Source organism: Peromyscus californicus, unplaced genomic scaffold (genome assembly GCF_007827085.1).
Source record: "Peromyscus californicus insignis strain IS unplaced genomic scaffold, ASM782708v3 Scaffold_3__1_contigs__length_106647218, whole genome shotgun sequence".
In the NCBI taxonomy this organism is placed as follows: Eukaryota; Metazoa; Chordata; class Mammalia; order Rodentia; family Cricetidae; genus Peromyscus; species Peromyscus californicus.
In genome coordinates, this window is record NW_026294551.1 from 68,070,081 (window position 1) to 68,089,775 (window position 19,695).

General features: G+C 47.4%; 1 protein-coding gene and 1 long non-coding RNA gene across 2 annotated transcripts in view; one reads left to right on the forward strand and one right to left on the reverse strand.

Annotated features, from left to right (window-relative positions):
* Positions 1-6,114: 6,114 nt before the first annotated feature.
* LOC128122260 (uncharacterized) overlaps positions 6,115-19,695 on the reverse strand; it is a 42,379-nt gene continuing 28,798 nt past the window's right edge. Inside the window, exon 5 of the long non-coding RNA XR_008222374.1 lies at positions 6,115-10,146. This is a non-coding gene — a long non-coding RNA (uncharacterized LOC128122260). The remainder of the gene's footprint in view (positions 10,147-19,695) is intronic.
* Slc36a2 (solute carrier family 36 member 2) overlaps positions 17,151-19,695 on the forward strand; it is a 30,370-nt gene continuing 27,825 nt past the window's right edge. The window contains exon 1 of the mRNA XM_052757666.1: positions 17,151-18,622. Within this exon, the coding sequence (XP_052613626.1) occupies positions 18,465-18,622 (158 nt within the window). The 5' untranslated portion in view covers positions 17,151-18,464. The remainder of the gene's footprint in view (positions 18,623-19,695) is intronic.

Genomic DNA, 19,695 nt, shown 5'->3' on the forward strand with positions numbered 1-19,695 from the left:
CCTGAATCTGGGGCATTTCTATGAGTGCTTACCATAGTTGTATGAAATGATTTGACTCTGAGAACATTAACACACATGCTGTGTACATGCTCATGGCCACACAACACCAAGGACTGTAGCATGAAACACCTCAGCTGTATTCCAAATTTTTGCATTATATGTTATAAACTGCAATATTTTTACTGTATGTTCAGTTCCTACTCTTACAGAAACATAAAGCTGAGTTGTGAAAAACAAAGACTTTTAATATTTTCCTAGGGTCACTACTCAGCATGTGTCAAATCAGTCTGTCTTTGGATTGGATTAGGAGGTTTAATTTTTAAAATTGTGTTTTGGGGACTGGAGAGATAGCCCAGAAATTAAAAGTCCTTGCTGTTCTTGAAGGGAACCCAGGCTCAGTTCCTAGCACCTACACAGAGGCTCACAACCACCAGTAATTTCAGTTCCAGGGGATCCCATGCTCTGTTCTGCCCTCCGCTCTTGTGGAACAGAATATTTGTTTAACTATGTAAAGATGTGTTGCATTTTTTTGTGTTGCATAATAATTGTTTAACTATGTAAAGATGTGTTGCTGTTTTACCTTGCCTGCTTAAGGCACCTGATTGGTTTAATAAAAAGCTGAACGGTCAATAGCTAGGCAGAGGAGGGATAAGCAGGGTTGGTGGCCAGAAAGAAAAGTGGAGCCACCCAGCCAGATGAGGGCCAGCCAGCTGGGGGCCAGACAGACAGACACAGAGGAAGCAGGATGGACAGTACATAGTTGAGGTAAACAAGCCTCAGGGCAGCATATAGATTAATAGAAATGGGTTAATTTAAGTTTAAAAAAAAAAAGAGCTAAGTAGAAGCAAGCCTAAGCTAAGGCCAAGTACTCATAATTAATGATAAGTCTCCATGTCATGATCTAGGGGCTGGTGGTTCTAAAAACCCTGCTACATTTGATGGCTCCTGCACACATGTGTGGTACATATATAGGCAAGCAGGTGCACACACATACATACATACATACATACATACATACATACATACATATAGTTCTTTTTAATTTTTCAAATTGTGATTTAGTTGCTGACCTGAGTGTCATTTTTAAAAATCATTAAGTGTCTTGACTTAAGACAAATTTTCCAACAATTTCTGAAATGACCCTACACATATTTCTACCATTTCATACTATGTATTTATCCAAAGCAACGTTCTCAGAATTGATGATTATAAGATTGACAGAAAAATTTGTTTTGTTTTGTTTTGTTTTGTTTTTTGAGACATAGTCTCTCTGTGTCAGTTCTCAACCTTCTTAATGCTTCAATCCTTTAATACAGTTCCTCATGTTGTGGTGACCCTCAACCATAAAATTATTTTTGTTGCTACCGTTATGAATCGTAATGTAAATATATGATATGCAGGATATCTGATATGCAACCCCTGTGAAAGGGTTGTTCGACCCCTAAAGGGGTTGTACCCCACAGGTTGAGAAGCACTGCTCTGTGAAGTCCAAGCTGTCTTGGAATTCAATATGTAGGTCATGCGGGCCCCAAACTCACAGAGATCTGCCCGTCTCTACCTCCTTAGTGCTGGGATTAAAGGCGTGCACCAACCATGCCCAGGAACAGAACAGTTTTTTTTTAATGTATTTATGATCTGTTACTAGTAAACATTTGATGCTTATATGTATTTTAGATACTGTATACCCAGATTCACAAAACAAAACAAAACTTCCTCAGGCAGAAAGGGGTCAGAGTTGGGAAGAAGGTTAAGAAACTCTAATGTAGACAAAATGATGATGATGGCCTCCAGAGATGGCTCCTAACCTCAGAACTTGTGAGAAGACTCCCTTCGATGGCAAAGGGGCTTTGTGGATGTGAGTCAATTAAAGAACTTGACGTGAGATTATCCAGGACTAGCTGGGTATATAGGAGGGAGGAGGGAGGAGTGTGGGATAGGAAGATGGTCTCCCACCAGTTGGAAGGATAGGAGGGAGAGCCATGAGCCTAGTGTCTACAGGAGCCTCTAAAAGCTGAAAAGCAAAGAAATGGCATCTTTCTTAAAGCTTCAGAATGACCGAGTCCTGAGGACACCATGGCTTTGGGACTCCCAACCTCTGGTGCTATGAGTGAATAAACTTATGTTTTAAAAATCTGTGTGTAGCCGGACGGTGGTGGCGCACGCCTTTAATCCCAGCACTCGGGAGGCAGAGGCAGGCGGATCTCTGTGAGTTCGAGGCCAGCCTGGTCTACAAAGTGAGTTCCAGGAAAGGCGCAAAACTACACAGAGAAACCCTGTCTCGAAAAAAAAAAAAAAAAGAAAACAAACAAACAAAAATTTGTGTGTAGTTATTATAGAAGGATAGGAAACTCAAATGCTATTTATAATTTACAACAAGTTTGGGTGCTGGAGAGTCGACTCAGTCTTTAGGTGGGTACTTCTCTTGCAGACGGCCCAAGATTAGTTCCCAGGACCCATGTAAGGTGGTTCACAATCATCTATCCTACATCCAGGGGATTCAACTTGCTCCTCTGCCTCCAAGGGCACCTGTACTTCATGTACACACATACACACAGGAATAATAAAATGTATCTTTAAAGTTAGGTTGTGCTGGGGGACAGCTCCAAGAACATACTGTGTGTCGCAGGGTCTCCACGGCTCTAGCCACACCATAGCTGAAAATGTTTACAGACTTTGTCCCTCCCTCTGTCCCTCCACGTCCCTCACCTCTTACTCAGCCCACAGCTTCCAGACTCAGTCTTCAGGGCCAACTAGCAGAAAGAGACACTGGTGAAAAGGACTATTCCAGGGGTTGGGTCCAAGCAGATTATGAAACGTAGAGCAAGCCCTAAATCCCCAGCTGTGGATTTGGCAGACCTGGCATTACCTCACAATGGCGACAAAGGGCCCTGGTCACTTAGATGAGGGCAGTGCTTCCTATGTCTCATCCAAGCACTAATGTGGGAGCCACAGGGAAAGGCAAAGGGAAACTCTGCCACTTGCTCGCAGTACCCTCCCCTCGGGGCTCCAACTTCTCCCTCATAAAATGAGTAGAAGGAAGCTCATTTTCCTCAGGCTTCCTGCTCTCTGGGTCTTTCTTTCCCCTGCTTCAAGAACTGTCTCTCTCTGAGGTGATGGGGTGAGCCTCAGAACCACTCACTATCACATTCCCGAGTTGCTTTCATACAGCCTGCTGCAGCACGTTCACATCAGCCCTGGGAAGCCAGGCCTTCAGGGAAGACCTCTGTGCACAGTCATGCTTCCTGACACTTGTCAAGACCTGGGGTCTTCCCGTGACCCCTCACCTCAGCCTCAGAGTTCTCTGGTCACAATTTATCAAGTGCTCAGGTGAGAACGCATGTCCCCTTACTCAGACTGGAGGGGTCCTTGCTCACAACCTGCCCTAAGAAGGGACAGAAGTGAGATGTGGAAGGCTGGCAACATCAATTCCAACTGCCCTCCATATGCCTTCCGGCACTACAGGGGCTGGAAATGATAAAAAGAGCACAAGAAACTATCTCATTAAGGCAAAGTTCTTGGGACGGGGTGCAGCCTAAGGTGACAAGAAGCTAAGCCGTGTCATTGAGCCTATGTGTCCAGGGGTGATGACAATGAGAAACAAAGACATCAGCTTCATAATAAGAGCACTGGAGACTTGGAGAAGCAACACTGGGGATGTTTATTTTACATCTTTGCAAGGGCAGCTGTCAGGCCAGAGATAGGTGCTGATTTAACACGGAGAACCGTTTCTATAGCCCTAATACAACCCCTTCCTCTGTTTCCTCATTGACTGAGTAATCAGGAGGATACAATGATGCACATCATGTGGGTCTTTCCCACTGCCACCTGTGTTTATATGTGTCATAGTATTTTATCACAGCAGCAAAAAGTAACTAATGCAGACTTCTAGAGACTAGGAAGGATTTTGACGGGGAGGGGAAGAAGGGTTGAGGGTAGAAGAGGAGATAGACAAGATCCACGTGTGTGTGTGTGTGTGTGTGTGTGTGTGTGTATGTAAAGATAGTGTACCCCAATAACTTGTATGATTAGTGGGGCATTAATAATTAATAGAGTAAGAGAAAGCCGTGGGATGCTGGGAAAATCTTTTCGTAGTGATCCTCATTTTATCCATCTGTGAATCAGGAGAACAGAAAGGCCCTGTGTGACAATCCCAGCACTGTGGTGTTCAAATTTTCTATAGACTTTGGAGCATCTTCAACTGGTGTATGTGGATGTTGGCATGAGAATGTTAATTAAGAAGTCATCACTGGAAGGCAGGCAGTTCGAAATCAGCTTCAAGTCTTTCTCCTCTCCTGAACCTTTTGAATGAAAGTACAACTGGAAGCCTGTAAGAGCCAGAGGGATGTTGCAAAACCCTGACTTCCAGACATGACAGGCCATTGTACCCATGGCCACATTGTATCTCTGGTTACTTGTGTGAGATCAGTCAACATTCCAGCAAACACCACTAATTGGATTTAGGGGATTACCAAAGAAAGAAAAAGAGAGAACATGAAGTTAGTGATGTATCACGTTGGGTGGGGGATCAGGGAATATGCAAGGGCAGTTAGGAGTAGGGGTATGATTAAGATTCATTGTATTCATATATGAAATTATCAAAGAATAAATAAAAGATTAAAAAAAAAAACAATGATTGGAGATTAGAGAACTGGTTCTGTGGTTAAGAGAGCTCTCAGCTCTTCCAGAGGACCTGAGCTCAGTTACCAGTACCCACATCAGGTGTCCACGGCTGCCTTTAACTCCAGCTCCAGAGGGATCTGATACCCTCTCCTGGCCTCTACAGGTACCTGCACTCACATACATATCTGCACACACATACACACAAGCAAAAATAAAAAGTTTTAGAATGATAGTGTAGGTAAATTGGTTGCAAAATGTGAGCTTTGCAACTCCGTGGGTTTGGTGTCCCGGGTTTCGGCATCAAAAATGTAAGTAAATTAGTTGCAACAACTCTGGGTTTGGTCCTGAATTTTGGCACCAAAATGTGAGTTTTGCAACTCTGAGAAAGGTGTCCTGACTACCTGAGAGTCGGGCAACACCTTGAGCTGCTTAGGACAGCTCTGATGGCTGAAATGCAAGGAGACAGTTCAGCCCTGGAGAGCAAGGTATCCCGGACACCTCGAGCTGCTCAGAACAACAGTTCTGCCCTGAAGATGTTCTGGACACCTTGAGCTGTTTAGCACAGCTCTGATGGCTGGAACTGCAAAGAAGCAGCCCAACCCTGGAAGGGAAATTTTGCTGACTTCTCGGGAGAGTTAGGCCTGGAACTGCTTCAGCAGGGAAGGGTATCCTGACTCTTCAGGAAAGTCAGGGTATACCTGGTGTGATGGGGGATGGTCTCCCCGCAGGATATGGCAATCCTGCTCCTCTCCTGGAGAGCTGCTACAGCTGAGCTTTGCTCAGTCCCCACTTAAGGGGGCTTCCTAGCAGAGCTCTGCTTCTCCGGCCTAAGATGTTGCTTCTTTTGCTTGACTCTGCGAAAGGGGAAACCCCTGGAGAAATGTAGCAATCTCCTCCAGCTCAGGAGAAAAGTGTTACTTTTTAGCTCTCTCTCGCTTTGTCCACTGAGGGACTTCTCAGCAAAGATCTTCTGTTCAGCTCCTCCTTGCTCTGCTCTTTCAGCTCTCCCTTATTTTATCCACTGGGGGACGTCTCAGCAAGGTGAATGAAGATCTCTACACCAGTGAATGAAGATCTTCACACCCAAAACTCTTTTGAGAAAGAGATTTATTTGGGAAGGAGGAGTCCAGGAGAGTAGCTGCCTCTACCAGGGTGGGGAAAACAGTCTTTTTTTCTAACTGACTAGGCAGGGCGGTTTACACAGGAAGTCTTGGGGGTGGAGTCAACCAGGGGTTGACTTTGGGCCCAGGGTTCTACTGTCCTGGTCTGTGATTGGTTGGTTTCACAAGTCAGTTGGTCAGGGACAGAGATGGTTTTGATCTGACTGAGCCAAACTGTGTTTCTTTCTGCCCTGATCTGAGCCATCTTTCCCTAGTTCTGGGCTCCAGGGTCAGGGTGGATTTCTTTAGACAGCCCCTTTTCCCTACAGATAGTAAATGAATAAGTAAGTCAGAGGTATTCTTGCATGACTCAAAAAATACTAGACACAGCCAATACATGTGAGAATATATATTAATATAGATGAACATATGTAATATCAATGTATATTAAAATGCATACACACAGAAACTATTGAGTACTGATAGAGGGAATGTGGGATCCAACACACATGGTCAGAACTGTGTCCCCAGGAAGCCACCCAGTCCACACATAATATCTCCAAGCAGTTCACTGTCTACTACAACAAAGTTGTTCGGTTCCAAAACCAGGGCTTACAGTCCCACTGTCTGGCTGGGCGGGCCACATGCTCGCCCTGTTGGGTCCTCACACAGCCTCCTCTCTCTCCTTCTAAGGCCGGGCTGGGGACTGAACCCAGGGCCTCATGTGTGTGTGCTAAGTGCTCTGCTGTGTCAGCCCCTCGTGTTCCTTTTTAACAGCTTCATTTGGGTCCTCCATCGGCAGCAGAGTGTGAGCCAGAGTCGTGCTCCATGTCTCCTCTCAGGAACTTGTGCAGGCATCCAGGAAGAAAGATGAGCATAGTGAGTTTTCTAAACAACCAGCAGCACAAACGAGGACTGTAGGGTTTTCTTCAGTCTTGGGCCAGGGCAACCTCTGCTGCTTTTCCATGCGTTGATACAGAGATGCTATATATTCAGGAGGCTAAGATAGTCTCTCCACCCAAGGCGCGTGAGTCACCTTCAGCCTTAACTATCATGGTGCTCCCCCTGCTGGGCTGAACATGAAGTGCAACCCCTGCAAGGAGGCTTGCACAATTGTAGTTGTCTTTTCTTTTATTTTTTTACATTTATTTGTTTGTGTGTACATATATATGTGTGCGTGCCTCTGTGTGTGTGTGTGTGTGTGTGTGTGTGTGTGTGTGTGTCCCACTACCTCTGCTCTTCTAGTCTCAAAGACTTCTTAGCAGGAGGCTGGCCTGGCCCTGGTTTGTTGGGCCTTCAGCCCAATGAGCTAGCTTCTTGAGGGGAATGTTGGCACTCTGGCTGAAGGTGTCATAAGTGCAGTGCCATAGTATCTGTCACCTGGGTAGCACCCTGAGTCAGAGGGACCAGCACACCCGTTTCCCAGATGTTCCCACCTCCCTCGGGCATGCCGTCACACCTCTCTCTGGCTTCATAGTCCTCATCTGTATCAGGAACACTATACTCCCTACCTGTCTTGCTCCTAGGGTGGATGTGCATGGGATTCTGGGTGAGCTGCACACCTGGAGACACTGGAGACCGAAGTAGCCCCACACCCATAAGCACACACTGTCTGCCGTTTTCCTTAGATCCCAAACAGCGCCTCTCCCCACCCCCTTATCGGTCCACACCTTTGAACAAGGACACGAAAAAGTAAAAGGGAACATTCAGTCTATGCTTAAAGCTGAGGAGGAAATGCCTCCAGCTGCCTATCCCTTACTTACTTCATGGAGCTCTGTGGCCAAGAACATGCTTCTCAGCCTCGAACTTAGACGTGGGAGGATTTTCTGAACTGTTTCCATCTTCGTCTCTGTGAGTGGGTGGGAGGGTGGGACTCAAATCTGGGCTTCAGTGTTTGACATTCCCTTTGCAAATTTCAAAACCACAACCAGTTCTTGAAAGAGTCAATTCAGGAGAATAATAGAGCGCATTAAAGGCACCCAGTGTGTGCCAGACACAGCACTGAGCAGGAAGAAGGCTGGGGGTGGAGCTCAGTGGGTAGTGTTCCCCTAGCACACACCGAGCCCTGGGTTATGTTCTCAGCTCCCGAAAAATCTTCCACCAGGGAGGCAGAGGCAGGAGGACCAGAAACTTAAGTCATCCTCCACTGCAGGGGAGTTCAAGGTAGCCTGGGCTAGGAGAGACCCAGTCTCAAAAAGGAAAGGGTGAAAGAAGAGGGGACCTGGGAGAGGAGGAGGGTGTGGCAGAGGAGGCAAGCAGGGGTGATCAAAACATACCTCCTGCAAACATCAGCGGCTCCCTGGGGAGGCCTGATGACAGAAGTCCTTCTAGACCCTCTCTTTTTCTTACAGTATTTTGTTGGGCCTTCCTGTAGTCTTAATCCATCCACCCTTTAAAGTTTTTGGTTGTGTAACAAAAAACTCTACGTGGCTTCAAAAGTCAAAAGTGTCAAGGTCAATGTGAAATTTCAGCCTAGCTTTCCACTAAGTCCCCTGCTTCTCCAACGAACATATGTATTTGCACAACTGATACCCTGGTGTGCATTTGTATTGAGCTGGTGATTGTTCGTGTGTATGTTTTTTTCTTTTTTTAAGTTTGTGTGTGTGTGTGTGTGTGTGTGTGTGTGTGTGTGTGTGTGCCCGCGCGTGTGCTGCAGAGCACGTGTGGAGGTCAGAGGACAACTTTACAGAATTGATTCTCTTCCTTACCACCTTCCTGTGGGCTCTGGAGAGCAAACTCAGGTTGTCGGACTGGCATAGTGAGCCCCTTTATCTGACGAGCCGTCTTACAAATCAGAGGTCTCTGGCCTTGGCAACAAGCACCTTTCTTTATTCACTGAGCCATCTCACTAACCCTACCATGTAACTTATGGCAATAACGATTATCAAGCTTGCCCTTTGGAGTCTCAAAGGCCATTTTTGCCTAAATAACAATTTATGTTTCGGCCTGCAGAAGCCCAATGAGGAAACAGAACAACAACAACAACAAAAAGAAAAACACATATATCATATTGTATCTGTCTCATCAACCTTAAACTTCACGTCAGACCCTTCTCAGCCCTGTCTGTAGACATGATGGCCATTTGAGAAATATTTTGTCCCGAAGTACAAGGCAGGGTTAACTCCACCTAGACTTGTCTAACATCTTACCTCCCTCCCTCCAAGGCTCAAATCACTTATGGGCCACCGTGACTGTAAACACCAGGAGAGAAGCAAGGAGAGGTAGCGTCCACCTCCTAGAAGGTCTCCACCTCTTCCCAGAAGGAACACACATGTCCCTCCCCTTTATTAGCCTGGCCTGCTCCTCTTCTCCCCTGTCTGTAACTCCCCAGTCTGCTGGCTTAGAAGTTAACTCACGAGCAAGGCCCCCGCTTCTCCTTTCTTTGGCTATTGAATAAAGTCCTTTTTGACCCCGATGCTTGCCCCTTGGACACTGGGGCACTGGCTTTTCTTTGGGATGAACTGTTGGACCTGGGTTTGAGCACACCGGAAACCTGACCTAACAGCACAGTACCCTCGGCGTCTCTCCATGAAAGTAGACAACATACATCAATGCAAAAGCATCCATGGAGGAGAAGCAGAGCAAGATGAGCACAGCACAAGCCCCTCCTCCATCTTTCCCCACAGAACCCTAACCCTGCTCCAAAACTACCCCCACCAGACCTACCTGAGGGATATCATGTGGTATTGTATTCCCCCAAATATTGTGCATGCTAATAAACTTATCTGGGGTCAGAGACAGAACAGCCACAATATTAAACATAAAGGATAAGCAGTGGTAGCACACACCTTTAATCCTAGCATTCCAGAGGCAGAAATCCATGTGTTCAAGGATACAGCCAGGTATGGTGACTCATCATGCCTTTAATCCCAGAAAGCAAGCCTTTAATCCCAGGGAGTGGTGGTAGAAAGCAGAAAGGTATATCAGGCATGAGGACCAGAAACTAGAAGCATTTGGCCTGGTTAAGCATTTGGCTGGTTAGGCATTCAGGCTTCTAGCAGCAGTTCAGCTGAGACCCATTTGGATGAGGACTCAGAGTCTGAGGAAACAAGACCAGCTGAGAAGTTGGCCAGGTGAGGTTAGCTGTGGCTTGTTCTGTCTCTCTGATCTTCCAGTGTTCACCCCAATACCTGGCTTAGGTTTGATTTTATTAATAAGAACTTTTAAGACTCATGCTACAATATCAGGCACCTGATTTCCAACATAAGAAATATGAAAAGCTAAATTGAAGAAAGCAAGAAGAGACATCCACACGACTCCTTCCCCCACTCCAAGCTGGGGAGACTCGGTCAGTATAGCTGAATGGATGAGCACATCCTCCCATCCTGCAGCTGGTAACAAGGCAGCCAGGCATCCTCATCGCTTGGGTAGTAGGAATGGGCCCAGGGTTGGGTCACAATGTCCACGGTGGAAAGACAGGAAAACCCTATGGACACGGGAAGAAAAGCATGGGAAAGAGAAGAGCCCCTCATCCCTGTGGGGCTTTTCTGCCAAGAAAGGCAGGAGGCTTTGGATGCTGCTGACAACACCCTAACTACCCAAGGAGATAGTGTATGTTTCCCAGAAGACATCTTGTCTAAGGCAATAAATAAACTGAGCGCACATGGAGTCCAAATGATGTAGAACCCTGAGTTTCTAGCCCTTCCCTAAACCTAAACAATACCCCCCTGATAAATTCATCTTAAGATATTGTCTTTTTTAAAAAATGCTTTCAGATGGGAGCGGAAGCAGAGACCCACAGCTGGACATTATGCAGAGAGAGAGAGAGAGTCTAAACTGAAGGTCTCCATCAGGCCCCTCCCCTCAGGGAACTCCATAGAAGAGAGGGGCGAAAGACTGTAGGAGTCAGAGCAGGTGGAGGACCCCAGGAGAACACGGCCCACTGAACCAGCTCTGCAGGGCTCACATGGGCTCCCAGAGACTGAGGCATCACAGGGCCTGCACAGGTCTGCACCAGGTCCTCTGCGCATATGTTATGGCTGTGAGCTTCATGTTTTTGTGGGACTCCTTACTCCTTTCATGGGAGCAGATGGGTCTCTGATTCTTTTGCCTGCTTTTGGGGCTCTTTTTCTCCTATTGGGTTGCCTGCCCAGCCTCGATACGAGGGCTTGTGCCCTGCTTCCTTGTATCTTGTTTCCCATGTTTGGTTGTTGTCTCTTGGAGGCCTGCTCTTTTCTGAAGGGAAATAGAAGGGGAGTGGATCTGGGAGAGAGGGGAGGTGGGGACAGCTGGACGGAGTAGATGGGGGGGGGACTGTGGTTGGGATGTATTGTATGAGAGAAGGGTCTATTTTCAACTGAGAGGGGGGGGAGGAGGAGGAGGAGAGGAGAGGGGGCTACAGAACCACCTCTGGAGATATGACTTAAGAGCTACCAAAGACCCATTATAAAGTGGCTTCATGGGCTGGAGAGGTGGATCAGCAGTGGAGAGCACTGGCTGATCTTCCAGAGGACTTGGGTTCAATTCCCAGCAAGCACATGGCAGCTCACAACTGTTACTCCAGTTCCAGGGGGGATGCCACACCTTCACACAGACATCCATGCAGGCAAAGCACCAGTGTACATACAATAAAAGTACATTATTTTTAAGAAGAAAGACCTCATTGTAACTCTCCTTTGAGAGAGCACAACCCTGACACCTGTGTTCTCTGGGACTCCCTTCTTCTCTGAGCCCCTTTCTCTCTATTCTTAACAAAACCAAACTCTGCTTTGTTTGGCTAGCCTTGGAGTTCTTCTCATTGAAGGCACAGACCCCTGTCTCAACTGCGTGGAGGTCTCTGAGGAGAACACAGCAGACTATCACTGCTGTGAGCTGTCTCCATCCCAGTCACCACCGATACGCCATGGAATCACTCTTCAGTCACTGTGTCCCTTCCCGTTTCTGGACCTCAGTCTCCCCAACACAGGAAAACTCAAGAAAATGACCCCAAGTTCTCTCCAGTTGCAAGTGATCTCATACCTCTTATTGCCGGGTGAGGCTGTAGCTCAGTGGTTAGACCCTGACTATGTAAGCATGAAGACTGGAGATGGGATCTGTAGAAATCACATAAATGCAAGGTAGACATGGAGGCCCTTCTGTGATTACAGCAAAAAAAAAAAAAAGGCAGAGATGGGGGATCACCAGAGCAAGATGGCTGTCGAGACTAGCCATACTGACCAGCTCTGGGTTAGATTGAGAAACAATGCCTCAATAAGGTGAATAAGGTAGAAGAGTGATCAAGGCTGATTCCCAACATCAATGTCAGGCCTCTGCATGCATACACACAGGTAAACATGTATCCACATGTTCGAATTACACACACACTCACACACACACACACACACACACACACACACACACACACGAAAATGGAAAAACAAATCAATAAACAAACAAGCAAACCTCAATGACCTCTGTGGGCAGGACTGTGACCCAGGAACAGTTCCTGCTCCTTTTCTCAATCAATCTCACCCATTGGTACTTTATAACTGGCAGACACATGGCATGGCACAGTGGTGACCCCCAAAGGGAGGAACACCAGTGGCTAAGATCATCATTCTTCAGTGTCAGCTCTCCTTCCCTGTGTCCCTCCTCTACCCTGCCCTCCCAGCTCTGAAATAGCCTTCCATTTTTTTTTAAAGATTTTATTTATTTATTATGTATACAGTATTCTGCCTGCATATATGCCTGCAGGCCAGAAGAGGGCACCAGATGTCATTGTAGATGGTTGTGAGCCACCACGTGGTTGCTGGGTATTGAACTCAGGACCTCTGGAAGAGTAGCCAGTGCTCTTAACCTCTGAGCCACCTCTCCAGCCCCAAAATAGCCTTCTTTTAAAGAAATAATAATAGTGAGAATAGAGAGATGGCTCAGCAGTTGAAAGCTATGGCTGTTCTTCCAAAGTTCAGTTCCCAACACCAATGGTAGCTCGCAATGACCCATAACTCCAGCCTCAAGAAACCCAATACACTCCTCTGGCCTTCATGGGTACCTGTATGCACATGGCAGACACACAGATACATACACAGACATATAAATAAAAAATAAGCCCAGCATGGTGGTACAAGCCTAGACTCTCTTGGGGGTTGGGGGCGAGAGTTCAAGACCAGGAGTTCAAATGCCAGGACTGGCTACATAGCAAGGTGGAGGCCAGCCTGGGCTACACAAAACCCTGTGAAGAGAAGAGGAGAAGAAAGAGGAGGAGGAAGACAAGAAGGAGGAGGAGGAGGAACAAAAGAAATAATGCAAAGGCCCTTAGAGAAAGAAATGAGGGCGTGGCCATCTATGCTGCCCTTCAATTTTATTTGGAGAATTGAGTGATACCCAAAACCCCTAAGCTTTGGACCACATAGGCCAAGCTGCAGGAGGGGTTTTAGAAATGGCTGGGTTTCTACAAGGTGCCAGGTAGACACAGAAATAATAAAACAGCTTCTTCAGAGACATATCTGAAAAGTTCTACACTCACACCAAAGCTCTACCTGGAGTCCCAACTTGGTCTCTTTAACCATAAAATAACTCCTCCAAGACTCAGTTTTCTAATCTGTCAAATGGGAGATGAAACCACCTACCTCAAGAGACACCCTTGGTCTGGAGCTTGGGGTATAGGATAAAGTCATACACAAGATTGCTATTGTCATTCTGGTGCAGAGAGGGAAGGGCAGCTACACTCAGCCACAGGCCGGATGAAGTTCCTGGTGGAATATGGATGGGGTGATGAATTCACTTTTAGGTACTGATGTTTGGACCAGGTTATATGATCTCAGGTGAGCCACTCCCAGTTCCCCATCTGTTTTCTAATCCACTAAGAAGCTACTTACTGCAGCACTGTTCACAAGAGGCAAGATATGGAGTCAAGGAAGGTGTCTATCAAAGAATGGATGGACAAACCTATCTATGGTCATAGACATGGTGGAATACCATTCAGCCATTAGAAGGAATGAGATTTGTCATTTGTGACAACATAGGGATCTTAATGTTAAGTAAAACAAATCAGACACAGAAAGATAAATACTCCCAGAACCCTAAGCTAGAGACAGAGGAGAGGTCAGGGGAGGCCAGGAAGGGTAGGGGGCTTGGCAAGGGAGAGACATTGGTTAACAGGTAACAATATAGCCACAGAGGAGTACAGCAGGTAACAATGTAACCACAGAGGAGTACAGCAGGTAACAATGTAACCACAGAGGAGTAGAGCAGGTAACAATGTAACCACAGAGGAGTACAGCAGGTAACAATGTAACCACAGAGGAGTACAGCAGGTAACAATGTAACCACAGAGGAGTACAGCAGGTAACAATGTAACCACAGAGGAGTACAGCAGGTAACAATGTAACCACAGAGGAGTACAGCAGGTAACAATGTAACCACAGAGGAGTACAGCGGGTAACAATGTAACTGTAGAAGAATACAGCAGATAACAATGTAACCACAGAGGAGTACAGCAGGTAACAATGTAACCACAGAGGAGTACAGCAGGTAACAATGTAACCACAGAGGAGTGCAGCAGGTAACAATGTAACCACAGAGGAGTACAGCAGGTAACAATGTAACCGCAGAGGAGTACAGCGGGTAACAATGTAACTGTAGAAGAATACAGCAGGTAACAATGTAACCACAGAGGAGTACAGCGGGTAACAATGTAACCGCAGAGGAGTACAGCGGGTAACAATGTAACCACAGAGGAGTACAGCAGGTAACAATGTAACCGCAGAGTACAGCAGGTAACAAGGTAACAGCAGAGCAGTACACTTCTGACTCTATTACAGAAGGCTATTTATGGCCAGCCATCTTGTATCTTGTAAAATAAGTACAATTACTTCAAAAAATTTTGACGGGGTCTCAAAAGGTAGCCCTAGCTGGCCTGGGACTCCCTATATAGAACAGGCTGGCCTCCATCTCAGGGATTCACCTGCCTCTGTACCCCCCAGTGCTGGGATTAAAGGCATACCAGGCCAGAGCATACTTCTAATGTCTTGTCACAATGAAATAATAGATATTTGAAATGATGAACAATCTAAGTGTCTTGATTTGCTCAATATGGAGTCTCTCTCTCTCTATATATATATATATATCCAGAACACCACATAGTGACCATGAAGATGTATAGTTGCATTAGTTTAAAAGGAAGAGAGATGACTCTTGCCCAGATGAACAGTGTAACTCCAAGTCCAGGTTCAAAATAGTCCAGTGAATTTAGAAGACACACACACAGCCAATATCTGAGGCCCCTTCAAGCTTGCATGCTTACATTCCTTCATATCTCCATAGACTATTCAGTATACCTCCAAGACCCTATGCCTCGAACTGCCGTACAAGAATGAAAGAAGCCCCCCACGCCACCTCAACTCTACATTGTCACAAAAAATATATTATCAGCCAGGCAATGGTGGTGCACACCTTTTAACCCCAGCACTTGCAGCACTGGGGAGGCAGGGGCAGGTGGATCTCTGTGAGTTCGAGGCCAGTATGGTCTACAGAGTGAGTTCCATGACAGCTAGGACTGTTTCACAGAGAAACCCTGTCTTGAAAAACCAAACATATACATCATCATCATCACTTAAGCTGCACTTGGGGTCAGCAAGATACTTCAGAGGGTAAAAGTACCTGCCACCAAGCCAAAAGGCAAGAATGCAAGCCCAGAACCCACATGTGGAAAGAGAGAACCAATTCCGGCAAGTAGTCTTCTGACCTCCACACTTAAGCCATGGCACACTCCTTCACACACACACACATTCGCATACATACACACACACACACACACACACACACACACACACACACACACATACACACAATTTTTTAAAGTGTGACTAAGTTGTGTTCACTTCTCCCACCCTCTACATTGCTCTCAGCTGGGCACACTGTTCTCACACAGAGTACATGGGCCCCACCATGAGGAGCCAGGCCTGTTGGTCAGCTTTAGAGAGAACCCCACCCATGTCCCTCTGGCCCTCAGGCCTTGAGAAGTCATGTGCACTGTTATCTTCTTCATGGTGTGGAGTGAGGCTCAGAGAAGGACAGTGTCCTTCCCAGGGTCCCAATGGCTTTTTGGGGACACTATGTTGGAATCCAGTTCTCCAAATGCCTGACTCCCACTGGCTTATATTGGAGTCCTCATCCTCTTGTCTGACCAATGGTGTTGCAAGTTAGGAGTGTACACCTTCACCCCACCCAACACAGTTTCTCTGGGCTGATGTCCATGAAAGGCCCTGAGTCAGACACCAGTATTCCGGTCACCCCTATCCAAAAGATCTGAAGATTAACACCGGATTCTTAATCAATCTGGAGAGGAAAGCAAAACCAATTTGACCCTAAGCCCCCGACACTCTGAGTTTACAGATCTCATTGCCTGGAGGGAGCCGAGCTCTATCGGCAAGACGAAATCTAAAATTAGAATCAAACCGTGGAATTTCAATTGCAGGCCCCAGAATGCAGCCTGCCGCTCCACAGGCCAGGAATAGCATGGTGTGATGGTACCAGACAAGGGAAGAAAGGACATTTCGCAAACCACAGCCAGGGCCACAGTTGACTCGGGGCAAGACCATGAAGGGTGGGGCCCAGCATTCAACCAAGGGTCTGTGTGTCGATCCGAGCTGCAGGTAGCAGTCATGCAAGGACCTGGCTGGGGTGCAGCAGGGACTCCGCCAAGGGATGTGACCTCCATCCAATTGTCCTTTGTCTTTTAGAACCCCAGTTTCCAAAAAAACCAAAGCAACAACACTCCCCAGAGAAGTGACCAGGCTTTGTGGAGACGGGCACATACCACTGGGGATGGAGGAAGGAGCGGTAAGGATGAGCCTCCTCTTTGTAGTTTTTAAAATTACACTGTTTATCTATTTGTGGCTGGGATGGGGCACGTGGAGGTCGGAGGAGAGCTTGCAGGAGTCAGTTTTCTCCTTCCTTCCACCAAGTGGGCCCCTGGGGTTCAAACTCAGGCTTGACAGCAAGCACCTTTACTGATGAGCCATCTCCCAACCTGGGGTGGGGCTCCTTAGGAAAGGGGGGAGGATGGGGGGGGAGGAGCTGGGAAGATGACCCAGTCGGTAAAGTGTTTGCTGTGCAAACAAGGTCTTGAGCTTGATTCCCCAGAACCCGCAGAAGAGCCAGGCACAGCTGCACATGGCTGCATGTGGCTATAATCCCACTTCTGGGGGTGGGGGTGGGCAGAGACATGCGGGATGCTGAAGCTCACTGGCCAGCCAGATTTGTTGAGCTTTAGGGTCACTGAGAGACCCTGTTTCAAAATAACACAAGGTTTCTGGAACCAGGCGTAATGCTGCATGTCTTTAATCCCAGCACGGCAGAGGCAGAGGCAGGCGGATCTCTGTGAGCTCAAGGCCAGCCTGGTCTACATAGTTCCAGGACAGACAGATCTACGTAGTGTCTCAAAAAAAAAAAAAAAAAAAAAAAGAAGTGGAAAAGGATTAAGGAAAGCACTCCAAATCCACCTCTTACTTTCATAGGTACACAGACACACCACAAATTCAGAATCGGCACGGGATCTCAGAAAGAGCCCTGGTAAGGGATCGACCCTTCAGAATCTGTCTCCGGTGTCCCTGTTACCAGTGAGGTGTTTTAAGCTACGCTGTTGGCACATAGGCCTCGGTCAGTGCTGCTTTCTGAAGATGAGACGAAGGGGAGGAGATGGGTACGGCTTGAGAGAAATGCTATAATTTGTAGAAGGAGGAAAATTTGGCTGGTTCATCTGCACCAAGCAGAGATAATGACAGAGAATAGAATCCCAAGAAACTCCTGAGACTACCCTCAGCCCCAGAGCTCTAATCTGAAAGCCGCATGCAACTTTAAGCAAATCACACCCCGTCCCTGCCCAGGAAAATGCTTCTGGGAATCATGCAGCATTTGCCTCTTCTTGTCTCCAAGGAAGCTCTGTCCTTCCATGGAGCCTCCAGTGATTCTCAACCTGTGGGTCGCAACCCCACAGGGGTCGCATATCAGACATTTACATTACGATTCACGACAGTGGTAAAATTACTACTGTTAGGAAGTAACAACGAAATAATTTTGTGGTTGCGAGGTCATCACAATGTGAGGAACTATATTAAGAGTCATAGCATTAGGAAGGTTGAGAACCATGGCCCTGGGTAAGGCGTCTTTCCCATCTTCTTAGTGCAGACAGCAGGCTCGTGGCATCTGGGAAGACTACCCTGAGATGGGACATGTAGGAGTTTTCTCAGAGGCAGAAATGGGTACCCCTTAGGAGAGTGTGTAATAAATAGCTCAGCTCTAGTCATGAAAATCATCAGGCTGGGTTCGAGATGTAGACTGCTTGTCTAGTAAGCAGGAAGCCCTAGATCCTGTCCCCAGCGCTGTATAAAGACGGGTATGGTGGTGCACAAGTCTGCAATCCTAACACTCAAAAGGTAGAAGCAATGCGATCAAAAGCTCAAGGCGATCCTTGGCTACCTAGTGAGTTGGAAGCCACTCTCTGGGCTACATGAGACCCTGTCTCCAAAGAAAAAAATAGCTGCATTGGAGTTGTTGTCTCTTTTCCTGGGATTGGGAAATACCAATACAGCTCACAACTCCCTCCCCACATCCCTCCTTTCCCTCCTCCTCTCTGAGTTTCTTCAGGCGAGAAGAGGTGGGGCACCCATGCATGTGGGCGTGGTCTCATTCCAGCCCAGCTAGAGCAAGCTCTGAGGCCAGAGCCAGCTCTGAGGCCAGATCCACTGAGCCCAACTTGCACCTGCACCCACACCTCCCCGATTGCCCCCTCCCTACCCTGAGCTTGCCCTTTCTGAAGCCATCATGTCCGTGACCAAGAGTGCTGGGAGTCCCCAGGTAGCCACCACTGTCAAGCTGGACCTCATGTCTTCTCCTGAGAGTACCAAGAAGGTGGAGAGCCAGGATCCTAGTCTCATGAATGGAAGCTCTTCAGAGACGTCAAAGAAGACCAAGGGCATAACGTGAGTGCAGCTCCCTGCCACCCCATGTCTGCTTCCATCAGCTTCCAGCCTGGACCTTGAGGTGGGTGTGTCTGACCCTCAACCCACTGTGCCGCCAGGAACACTAACGAGGAAAAAGTGGCAGCCATGGGCTGTGTTAAATAAGAAATTCTAGCTGAGGCCAGGTTTAGTCCTGAGAGGGAAACTGAGGCCCAATGGCTTTAAGCCACATGCTAAAGTTTATGGGCAGAGAAGAGACTAGACTATAGTGCTGTTGCTAAAGTCAATTTGGGGCTCTCGATGTCTAGGAAGGGAGTCAGAACTTGGAAGGAGGTCAGGATCAGAACATAAGACCACAGTGGCCTCGCCAACCAACAAGCAAGCCTCTCACTGTAGCAAGCCCCTACTGCCACTAAGGTTGCAATGGGGCTACTCAAGGAACAGCATGTAGAAGATTATAGTTTCTTCCATTTCCTGGAAGATGAGTTCTGGAGAAGGGGACATGCACAAAGGTTTTGAGACCATGACAAGCTGCGGGGCTCCAGCACGTTCTCCTGCATTTAGCTTCACCAATACAGCAGTCCAGCGAGCTCAGGCTCACGCTTTAAGAAGCAAGCGTGGCACCTTCAGTGTAGAATGGCATTTAACAGAGGACCAGAAGAACCGGGTTCAAGTGGAAGCCTGTCCTCTCCTCCGAATCCACTTCCCTCATATGTAAAGCAGGGAGGATCAGACAGGACCCAGAACATTAAAGGAGTGTGTGTGTGTGTGTGTGTGTGTGTGTGTGTGTGTGTGTGTGTGTGTGTGCTGAAGGTGAACGTGGAGGAAGAGAATGTGTGGCAGAGAGGGAGAAGGTGCTGAAGGGATGGACTCAGTCTCTCTCCATACCACCTGCAAGACACTGCAGGAAAGGACTCCATGGCTGCTGGCAGTGTGACATGGCTCTTTCCTCCCTGGAACTGGTCCTGGACCTTCTAAGTGCTAGAGATCACCAGAGTGAGCTGTTGAGGCCCCTGGGTCACCCACTGCAGAGCAGGGATATTTCTCAACTTTGAGAGAACCAGCTGACTCTTGTCCTGTGTCCCTGGTGGCTG